This window comes from Nicotiana tabacum, chromosome 23 (assembly GCF_000715075.1).
Source record: "Nicotiana tabacum cultivar K326 chromosome 23, ASM71507v2, whole genome shotgun sequence".
NCBI classification, from domain to species: Eukaryota; Viridiplantae; Streptophyta; class Magnoliopsida; order Solanales; family Solanaceae; genus Nicotiana; species Nicotiana tabacum.
Window position 1 is genome coordinate 6,607,195 of NC_134102.1, and position 12,105 is coordinate 6,619,299.

The 12,105-nt window shown below is 35.2% G+C and overlaps 1 protein-coding gene across 1 annotated transcript; it reads left to right on the top strand.

Moving 5' to 3' along the window:
• Positions 1–1,156: 1,156 nt before the first annotated feature.
• Positions 1,157–7,497, top strand: LOC107784123 (scarecrow-like protein 13). Its single transcript, XM_016605193.2, has 2 exons — positions 1,157–1,253; positions 5,277–7,497. The coding sequence occupies exon 2, from the start codon at positions 5,551–5,553 to the stop codon at positions 7,183–7,185; it is 1,635 nt and encodes a 544-aa protein (XP_016460679.1). The 5' UTR covers positions 1,157–1,253; positions 5,277–5,550; the 3' UTR covers positions 7,186–7,497.
• Positions 7,498–12,105: the final 4,608 nt, after the last annotated feature.

Genomic DNA, 12,105 nt, shown 5'->3' on the forward strand with positions numbered 1-12,105 from the left:
TTCTCCTCTCGATGGGTTGATACTTGCTGGTTTTGACAAAACTTTTATCAACAATGCTTAGATCATTTTTATTTTTATATTTGTGTGCACTTTAATTAAGAATATTACAGTATATGGCTCTATACACTAGTTAATATTGAAGCAGAATAAACCGAAGTTACCATACCGAATAAATCGAAACCAAAAAAAGAAAAGTCGAATCATACCGAATTTAATTAGATATGATATTGGTATAGCATCTTCAGAAATCGAATACCGAAAATACCGATCGAAATATCTAAATTCAGTACCTTACCGACGACGAACATCCCTAATCTCGTGCTTATGTCAAAATCTAAATTTTAAATCAGCAACTTTACTAAGGGTACTATTTTTCTCCTATAGCATGTCTGTATGATGAAATAGATAAAGTAGTTGTTTAACGCTTTAATAAGTTACTACATGCTTTTTTGAGCCAAGCATAGGAAAATATCTCTAACAAAATACTAACCATGGTTAATTTGGCAAAAATTACTCTACCATACCTTCTTTGAAGCGAAAGTCGTAGAATAGTATTTTAGGGAAAAGGTTAGACTTGTAGCTTAGTCCAACTTTCAACTTTGATTGCACTAATTTGATAGTACATGGTTCAATTCGGGATAACACGTCAAATTAATAAATGCAAGGCAATATATTTTACATACAATTACCCGTGAAAGGTAACGAACTAATATATGATAAAATAATTAAGGTTCGCGCAAATTGATCTGACCATCACTTTTTTTTTCCAGTTCGGTATATAAAATATTTCGTATTCACACAGGGTCAAGGGAAGGATAGCACCCAAAAAATATGACGTAAATAGCCTAACCTAATTGCTGCTTACGCGATTCTAAACCCGTGACCTACGAGTTACGGGAATAAAACTTTAATATTCGTCCATAATAAATAAATAAAAATAGGAGTACACGCACTTTGAGATATATCATGTCATTCTCAATATTTTCGACTCGGAATATTCTCCAAAAGGCAAGACTAGAAACAGGCACTGCGCACGTGCTATCAGTCAGTAACTTTGAGATCTACACAGGGGAGGGGTATTCCAAGAAATTACAATACAATTACAAGGGCATTTTCGTCCTCTGGTTTTGAGTCTCTCACTATATAATAAAATACTAAACTCCTGGTTTCTTCGTATCATCAATCAGCACAAGACAGAAGGCAAAAGGCAAATTCCTCTTCTCTCTCGCTCTGTTTTAGCAGAAGACAAAAAGGTTCTAATTTTCATCTGAATATAATTATGTTACTCTTTTTTTTTTTTTGGTTGGGTATATATATCTCATCTCTGGTTTTCTTGGTAAATTACTCCTACTGGAAAGTGTTTGATTTTCTGTGTATTTTTTATTTTTGACTTAGTCTACGTTGTTTTCATTAACTGCAACCTTTGGTTTGTTAATGTATAGTTCGTGGTATAAGGAAAGAATTAAACTGAAGTCTTTTAGGTGTTTGCTTCTTTTGTTCTTGTTTTGAAGAAATTTTATTGTTCAGAAGTTAATTAGAGCTTTGGTCGTTTGAATTTCATGTTTCTGTTAGGTTCTGTTTTTTCATTTCTAAAGTGAAAAGGTTTTTATCTTTTTAAATTGTTTCTGTCATTTGTTAACGTAGCTTCGTTGTCACATGCTGAGTAATCAGTAGGATGAGTTGATTATTTATCAGTTAATGAACTAAGTTCCTCTTTGTGGAGAAATTGGTTTGCTTTTGCAGCTCATTATTCTTATTATTTTTTCTTTTTGTCATTCTTCTTATTTTATTTTTTTCGCTCGGCTGGTTTGCAGGCGGATGCTCGATTTAAATTATATGGGTTCAAGTTTTAAGATTTTTAGAATTAAACTCATTATGGGTTCATATCTAGAATTTTTGTAATTTTAACAAATTTTTGTACATAAATTAACGGAAAAGGGCAAAAAATGCCCCTAACGTGTTGAAAATGGCTAAAAAATACCTTTCTTTAACCTTTCGGTCCGTAAATGCTCCTAACGTTTGTTTTTTGGTTCAAACTTACCCCTATATTTAACAAAAGGGTCAACAATACCCCTAACGTATTGAATATGGTTCAAAAATATCCTCCGTTAATATTTTGGTCCGTAAATGCCCCTAACGTTTGTTTTTGGGCTCAAATTTACCCCTATATCTAACAGAACTAACCTAGTCATTTTTTTTACTTTAACTTCACCATGTGCCATTTTTTTAATCCGCCACGTGTATTATTTGTATTAAATAAACGGAAAAGGGACAAAAATGCCCTTGAACTATTTGAAATAGCTCAAAAATGTCTACCGTTTGTTTTTGGTACCAAAAATATCCCTTCCGTCTGTATTTTGGACCACAAATGCCCTTAAACCGTTAGTCTTGCTATTGAAGGTGACATGGCAGTCCAACTGGGTTATATTTGCTTACATGGGCATCCACCAAAGCAATCCAACATGGTAAAATTATTTTTTCAGAAAAATTATTTTTCCGAATTTTTAAAAAAAATACAAAATCAACACTTATTTCGAAAAAAGTAAAAAAAATTCGGAAAAATTATTTATTTCGGAAATTTTTATTAAAATACAAAATCAACACTTATTCCGGAAAAATATTTTTTTCGGTTTTGTTTTACTTTTTTCAGAATAAGTGTTGATTTTGTATTTTAAAAACATTTTCGAAAAAATAATTTTGCTGGATGCTTAGGTGGATGGCCATGTAAGCAAATCTAACTCAGTTGGACTAACATGTCACCTTTAATGGCAAGGCTAACGGTTTAAGGACATTTGTGATCCAAAATATAGATGAGAAGGAAATTTTTGGTGCCAAAAACAAACTGAGGCATTTTTGAGCTATTTCAAATAGTTCAAGGGCATTTTTGGCCCTTTTGCGTTAAATAAAACCCACATGTATCTTTTAAAATATCCAACGACCCTGACCCGCTCTTATATATTTGGACGGTCGGCTAAAAATAATTACATTCGCTAGTTAAAAATATACATTGATTATATATAAAAATATTAATATTTTAATATATATTTTACATGCTATTATTTTTAGGAGAAATTATACGATGTAGTTTTCCCTATTAATTATGATCTATAACTCGAATTTATTAAGCAAATCTGACAATGGAACGACAGTTTTTGCTAATATTTTAGCTCTATCGTTATATATTAAAACACTATTAGTTCCTATTGAAAAGATCATGTGAAGTCCATTAATGTGCTAAGCAGTTGGATATGTATATAATTAAAGGTTTTAAATAATTTCCTTTCCATCTGTTTCTTTGCTTCTCCTTTAGAATCATATAAATAGAACATTATCATTTTTATGTTTGCAAATTAAAATTTATATTTGTTAAACTTGTTAAGATCTTCAAAATTTGAAGGGAAAACTACACCGTATAATTTCTCCTAAAAATAATATCATGTAAAAAATATATATAAAAATATTAATGTATAATATACATATTTTTATATATAATCAATGTATATTTTTTATATATTTAACTAGCGAATGTAATTATTTTTAGCCGACCGTCCAAATATATAGGAGCGGGTCAGGGTCGTTGGGTATTTTAAAAGATACATGTGAGTTTATTTAATACAAATAATACACGTGGCGGATTAAAAAAATGCTACATGGCGAAGTTAAAGTAAAAAAATTGACCAGGTTAGTTCTGTTAGATATAAGGGTAAGTTTGAGCCCAAAAACAAACGTTAGGGGCATTTGTGGACCAAAAGATTAACGAAGAGTATTTTTGAGCCATTTTCAATACGTTATGGGTATTGTTGGCCCTTCTGTTAGATATAGGGGTAAGTTTGAGCCAAAAAACAAACGTTAGGGACATTTACGGACCGAAAGATTAACTGAGTGTATTTTTGAGCCATTTTCAATACATTATAGACATTTTTGACCATTTTTCAAAAAATTAATTGAACCCATAATTAGCACACTACATCGTCCCTGCTGGTTGGGGCTAGCTACTGAAACATATATGGAGTGGCAATCAACCTATATAAACCTAGACCTTGTTAGTAGTGGCAAGCGAGGAGTCGATTGGAGATAAACTAACACAAAGTTCATTCTATGTGAAGTGTTCATTTCTTTTTCGTCAGGTTTCATTTAATTTGTTGTGGACAAATGGACTGTACGGGGAAAAACCGGGAAAGCTACGGTTTCAAAGCTTACCTTACTTAGAAACGGGGCTTTTTTTCTAGTGCCTTTCCTATTAAGAGGCTTGTGATGGCAATGATTAATGAGTTGATTTTAAGTTGATAGTATTTGTCAATAAGTTTCTAAACTCTTCGGTAAACCTACTGCTGCCTTTGTATTTTTTATTAGTCATATTGGGAGTTATAGACCGGATACAGTTTCTGGTAAATTTGCTGTCTATCTATGTTCTTTTACTAATGTGAGTTAGTTATACTTAAATCTTCCACTAAATGGTCTTCCCTCATTAGGAGCTGCAACACAAACTTCATTAATTAGTGTTGTTTAATGCTTTCCCTAATTCCTTCCTTGATATATCGAGATCTCATGTATGACAGAGTAATTACACCATCTGGATTCGCTTGCTCAGTTTAAGATGAAACGATCCTAACTTGTTCTTTTTTCCGTTTATCTGTTTATGTAATGTTCCTTTTTAACTCACTTCATGGGTATGTAAGACATTGTGTCTTGGCCAAGGGCGAGCATCCTTTTTGCGAAGGTGACATGCTATGGAATTAAAGGATTGTTGAACTGTTGAAACTATTGGATCTGCTGATCTAATATGCTTTTTCAATTTTTCTATTGGTTTAGTCCTTGATGAGAAGGAGAGCCTTGGCGTAACTGGTAAAGTTGTTGCCATGTGACTAGGAGGTCACGTGTTCGAGCCGTGGAAATAGCCTCTTGCAATCGCAGGGTAAGATTGCGTACAATAGACCCTTGTGGTCCGGCCCTTACCCGCACCCCGCACATAGCGGGAGCTTAGTGCACCGGGCTGCCCGTTTAGTCCTTGATGAATGATTATACTATGTCTCTTGCCTTGTTTTTTGGTATATTCTTCCTTTCATTGCACTTGTTTGTACTTTGCCAGCAAAAAGATGTGGATATTCATTTCTACTTATCCTGTCATAACATCTTTGACACTGATCAAGTTAGCATTTTGGCTCTAAAAGGAAGGCTTCTTTGTTCTATTGTGACAAATCTTTTGTGATTTTTAGTATTCATTTTAAAAAGTTTGAACTCATGAAGCATACTGATCATGTTTTACTTCTTGGCAGATTTTGTTGGTTCTGACAATTTGATCAACGGTGCACCGGAATTATCCACTCCGCTCTAGTGCTTCAGTTCAGCTCAGTCACTCGCTTCTGAAAGAATATCCGCTCTTTGAGATGTTGGGACGAGTTTTAGTGAAGACATTTCCTGATCACTGCATGCATCCTTCACTAAGTGTGAAGGTTTAGCAAATTGAAGATAGCCTTTCTTTGCAACAGTTGCTTGAATTAGCCTAGAGCATCTTAGCCTATTCGAAGTGAGTTAGTAACTTAACCCCAGATGTATGCATCTCAGAGACCACAAAGGTCGGGCAGTGTACATAGCTTGAACCAGCAACCAATGCAGCAAGTTCAGCAATACTACACTCCTTACCGTGCTTTTGACAACAGCATTTATAACGATAGTAGCAGCTCTGGGACACAGTTTTCTTTTCAGACACAGAATGAACAGTTCTTCACTCTGGACTCATTGCCAGCTACTGACTACACCGTCTATGATGCAGATCCTTCCGTGAGCATCTCTTCCAACAGGAGTCCGTTCTCTCCTCAATGTTCTCAGTCATACATGTCTGATCCACATCATTCCTATGATAACACTTGTGGTTCACCTGTAAGCTGGTGTTCAGGAGTTGATGATGGCAACGGAACGAAGCATGTGCTGAGGGAACTGAAGAATAAGTTGCTAGGTCCTGACTCTGATATTGATGACAGCAGCAGTTGCTCGTTCAATGGTGTAATCTCAAAACCTTCTTCCTTGATAAAGTGGAATCAAGTATTGGACATAGCCTCCAGATTGGACTTGAAAGATCTGCTCTTTGCCTGTGCTGAAGCAGTAGCAGAGGCTGATATCTCATCTGCAGAAGGGCTAATGAATGTCTTAGAGGAAAGGGTATCGGTTTCTGGCGAACCAATGCAACGACTGAGTGCGTACATGTTGGAAGGGCTAAGAGCACGGTTATTGTCCTCAGGAAGTATCATATACAAAAAACTGAAGTGCAACGAACCAACTAGCTCAGATTTGTTGTCTTACATGCAAGTCCTCTATCACATCTGCCCTTACTTCAAGTTCGCTTATATGTCCGCCAATGTCGTCATCGGGGAAGCCATGAGGAATGAGAATAGAATCCACATCATTGATTTTCAAATTGCACAGGGAAGTCAATGGATGTTCCTCCTTCACGATCTTGCTCGTCGGCCTGGTGGACCGCCATTTGTCCGCGTCACAGGCGTCGATGATTCCCAATCAGCTCATGCACGAGGTGGAGGACTTACACTAGTCGGTGAAAGGTTAACAAAAGTTGCCGAGTCTTGTGGAGTGCCTTTCGAATTCCATGGTGCTGCCATGTCAGGCTGTAGGGTCGAACTAGAGAACCTGCAAGTTAGACATGGAGAAGCCCTGGCAGTTAATTTCCCTTACATGTTGCACCACATGCCAGATGAGAGCGTAAGCACTATGAACCATAGAGATCGCCTATTAAGACTAGTTAAGAGCTTGTCTCCCAAAATTGTCACCCTAGTTGAACAAGAATCGAACACCAACACCGCCCCTTTCCTTCCAAGGTTCCGTGAAACTCTAGATTACTATACAGCTATGTTTGAATCAATTGATGCAGCTCGTCCGAGGGATGACAAGCAGCGGATCAGTGCAGAGGAGCATTGTGTTGCACGGGACATTGTCAATATAATCGCATGTGAAGGGGCCGAAAGAGTGGAAAGGCACGAACCATTTGGCAAGTGGAGGTCAAGACTTGTGATGGCTGGTTTTACTCCTTTCCCTTTGAGTCCATCGGTTGGTGAGACGATCAAAGACATGTTGAAGGAGTATAGCCCAAATTATAAGCTTGCCGAATGCCAGGAGGCGCTTTATCTTGGATGGAAGAACCGAGCTTTGGCAACTTCTTCTGCTTGGCGATGACATTGTTGCGATTGCTGTCTGAGATCTGTAAATTTTGCCTTTGTGATCTTGACGTTAGTATTTTCATAGACTAGAAGAGTGTTTCTTTAGGAAAGAAAATAGCTTTAAGCTCTATAGTAGAGAAAGTCTACTCAACTTCAACTTATAATGAAGAAATTAGCCGAGAATGTTTTTTTTTTTTGGGGTCATTTTTACCGACCTCTTGCCAGGTAAGGTTGCGTACAATAGACCCTTGTGGTCCGGCGCATAACGAAAGCTTAATGCATCGGGCTTTCCTTTTTTTGTCATTTTTACCAAACGTACCTGGATGAAAATTGTCATGTTAGAAGCGTCATAAGTAGGAGTGTCAATGGATATTCGAAAACCAACTAAATCGACCGCATCGAATCGATTTTTAGGTTTCTTATTATATAAATCTATAATCGCACCGATAATTAGGGTAGTTTTTTTTTATTCTATTAATATAAACCGAAAAAATACCAAACCGTACCGAATAAATTTTACATGTGAAAAATATATTTATCTCGTAAGTTTAAAAATAATAATGCATTAAATTTTTCTTTGGGCATTGGAATTATGAAAACTATTACAAGCCAACAAGTAATTAAACTCAAAATATTAATTCCTAAAACCTATTATACTACATCTACTTAAACTAAGTTATTTCAAGTATCTTTATTAGCAAGACACAAAGTATTCTAGCGATAATGAGTAGCAAACTACAATGTATTGAATATGTTTCCTTTCATATAATTTAGATTTATCTTTTCGAATATTTAATTTTCTATAGACTTTATTCTTGAATCTCAGTTTGGTTAATATCTTTTCACTCGTGTGATTTATATTTTTTTTGCCTTTGCTTCGTTTCTTTTACATTGTTGTAGAATAGTTGATGGATCTATACTCTAGTTATCTTTTATTTATTTTTTTAATTCATCACCCCTTAAACAGTAAAAATGTCTACAAAGTTTTGCTAAGTCCTATAAAAGAACGTATGTTATTGCATTCTACTTCTACTGGTGAATTTTATATGATAGTTAAAAAATACCGAAAATTAACCGAACCGTACCGATACCGAAGAGAAACCGACATGATTGGGATGGTTTCGAAAAGTCTAATTTTAGTTATACATAATAGAATAACCGAAAAATTGGTATGGTACAAATTTTATAAAATAACCGGTCGAACAGAACCATTGACACCCTCATTCATAAGCAGTACTCATATTTTGATATTGGGACTGTTGGTAAGTGACTGTTAATTAGGTGTCATTTTGAATTTCTTAAAATATATGTTCAAATATTTAACAGAATAGCTTTGCTCATTAATGTGATGATTCATTATGAATTAACTAGTTTTAAGTTGGTCAGTAAATATTTATATAATTGACCACAATTTATTTTAATCATAGCCCTCCTCATTAATCCCTTTCTTCTTGTTTGCCTCATCCATGTGTATTTATGTATATTCTTTTGGTACATTAATTAAATAAAGTCTTAACTGTTGTATTCTTGCTTTTGGCCAAAAAGCAGATTATTCTTTAATTATATATTATTAGAGGATATTTGTAGCTTTGACATAGCATGGGACAGGCTGCCACCGTCCATGTTTTGAGTTGGGGTTCATCCCTTTCCTCCACATTAAGGAAGCTGGCCACAAATATTTTTGAAATGATTAATCATTGACTAATGTTATCATTTTATTTTAACTATTGCAATTACCCTAATTTTTCTTTCAAAAATTTCTTGTAAAATCTATAAATATTTCTCACATAGTATATGTGAGATAGTGGGGTGGAAAGACAGAGACCGGTCTAGAATTTAATTTGATAGGCTTTAATTTTTTATTTTTACCTTGAATTTAATATATTTTTAAATTATGAATTCAAAATTTAATAGTTCTTAAAGAAAAATAAGAAAGTAGGCTTATCGAATAAATTCAAAATCAGTTGCTAAAAAAGGGAAAAGAAAAGGTGAAGGCAATACTTCCACATGGGTAAATTATAGCAAATGGAAGTTCACATAAAGCTATGGGTGATTTGATTTTGTAATTTATGTTATGTTATAAATATATTATATTATGGATGTTCATTTAGTACCCCGTTGTAAATAAGTTTCCTGAAGAAGTTTATCCATAGACTCCGCCGTAAATATGTTTATCTATTTAGTACTCTATTGGAAATAAACCTCCTGAAGAAGCTTATCCTTTCGGTACTCCGTTATGGATAAATATTACCCATGGTAGAAGATTATCTATATCTAGCACAACAGCTTAGAGTAGCAGCTTACAAGCAGCTTGCAACATCAACTTACAAGCAGTTTGCAGCAGCAGCTTGCAGTAGCAACTTACACTGCAGCTTCCTTTCTTCTATAAATAGAGGAGTTTTCAGTTCATTATGTACATAAGTTTGAAGTTTGAATAATATATCAGTTTCTCTCTATACTTGTTCTTTACTTTACTGTTTTTATTTTATAACACGTTATCAGCACGAGACTCTGCCATCTCGAGAAAATACTTTGAAAGTATCAGAGGTACGGACTTTCTTTTTCTAAATAATGTCAAGTCTTTCTAAACTTGAGTTTGTAGCCCTGGATATATCGGGCAAAAGCTATATGTCTTGGGTGCTTGATGCCGAAATTCATCTTGATGCGATGGGTCTGGCAGACACCATCAAAGATAAAAATCAGGCATCAAACCAAGACCGTGCAAAGCAATGATATTCCTACGCCATCACCTTGATGAGGGCCTGAAAATGGAATATCTTACTGTTAAAGATCCAGTCATACTGTGGAATAATTTGAAAGATAGATATGACCACCTGAAGATGGTCGTTCTTCCACAGGCACGTTATGATTGGACTCATCTAAGGCTACAAGATTTTAAATCTATCAGTGAGTATAATTCTGCTATGTTCAGAATTATTTCCCAATTGAAACTATGTGGTGACAATATTACTGATCATCATATGTTGGAGAAAACTTTCACCACTTTTCATGCCTCGAATATACTCCTGCAGCAACAATATCGAGAGATGGGATTCAAAAAGTATTCTGAACTTATCTCACATCTTCTTGTAGCCGAGCAACATAATGGGTTATTAATGAAAAACCATGAAAGACGACCTACTGGTTCTTGTCCATTCCCTGAAGTGGATGAGATGAACTTCCACCAAGCTAAGCGTGGAAGAGGACGTGGCCCCAGTCGTGGTCATGGCCATGGTCGGGGAGGAAACTCTAATCGTGGTAATAACAATACACCAAAGAACCCTCCTCACCACCAGTAGTGGAAAAGAAAAGAACAAAAGCATGAAGCGGTGCAAGCAGCAAAGCCAGAAAATGCATGTTATAGATGTGGAGGAAAATGGTACTGGTCACGTACATGTCGTACGCCAAAGCACCTGGTTGAGCTGTATCAAGCCTCCCTGAAGAAGACAGAGAAAAATGCTGAAGCAAATTTTATTTCTGAAGATAATTTAGACTTCATGCATTTGGATGTAGCTGATTATTTTGCACTCCCGGAAGGAGAAACAAGTCATGTAATCGGTAGTAAATTTGTAGAAATGTAAATATTTTAATTTTTGTTATTTGTAGTAGATAGTATGGTTATGTAATTGCTGTACATAAATAAAAGTTATGCTTTGAAAATGATGTTTACTATCATATTTATTTTGTTTATGTTATTTTGAAGAATATGGATAATCCTCAAATTATGTTTGGATCAAAGACCAATCACGAAGATATTTGTATAATTGATAGTGGAACAACTCATGCTATATTCAAAGATTAGAAATACTTTTCTTATTTGCATAAGAAAAAAGCAAATGTTTCAACAATTTCTGGTAATATAAGTTTGATTGAAGGCTCCGGAAGAGCTACTGTATTTCTGTCTAAGGGAACAAAACTTATTATCGATAATGCATTGTTCTCCTCCAAGTCCCGAAGAAACTTGTTGAGTTTTATAGATATCCGCCGAAATGAGTATCATGTTGAGACAATAGATGAAATGAACGTGGAATATCTTTGTATTACAAAGAATATTTCTGGCCAGAAATGCATTGTAGAAAAGTTACCAACTTTATCTTCTGGCTTATACTATTCAAAGATTAGTACAGTTGAAGCACACTCTATCGTAAACCAGAAGTTTACTGATTCAAATACTTTTGTGCTTTGGCATGGCCGTTTGGGCCATCCTGGATCAATAATGATGAGACGAATTACTGAAAATTCGAGTGGGCATCCATTAAAGAACCTGAAGATTCTTACAAATGATGAATTTTCTTGTGATGCTTGTTATCAAGGCAAAATGATCACTAGACCATCACCAATGAAGGTTGGCATTGAGTCCCCTGCCTTTTTAGAACGTATACATGGGGATATATATGGACTTATTCACCCACCAAGTGGGTTGTTTAGATATTTTATGGTCCTAATAGATGCATCTTCAAGATGGTCTCATGTGTGCCTACTATCATCTCGCAACCTGGCGTTTGCAAAGTTATTAGCCCAAATAATTCGATTAAGGGCACAATTCCCAGATTATCCTATAAAGGCTATTCGCCTTGATAATGTTGGAGAATTCTCATCTCAAGCTTTTGATGATTACTATCTATCAATTGGGATAAAAGTTGAACATCCTGTAGCTTATGTTCATACTCAAAATGGCCTTGCAGAGTCATTTATTAAACGACTGCAATTGATAGCAATACCACTACTTATGAAAACAAAATTGCCCACTACTGTTTGGGGTCATGCTATCTTGCACGCATCATCACTTATCCGTCTCAGACCAACACATTATAATAAATATTCTCCGTCATAATTAGTTTTTAGTCATGAACCAAATATTACCCATCTATAAATTTTTGGATGTGATGTATATGTGCCAGTAGCACCACCGCAGCGCAGTAAGATGGGCCCCCAA

Coding starts and splice junctions, on each gene's coding strand:
- LOC107784123 (XM_016605193.2), top strand. CDS start 5,551: ATGTATGCATCTCAGAGACCACAAAGGTCGGGCAGTGTACATAGCTTG.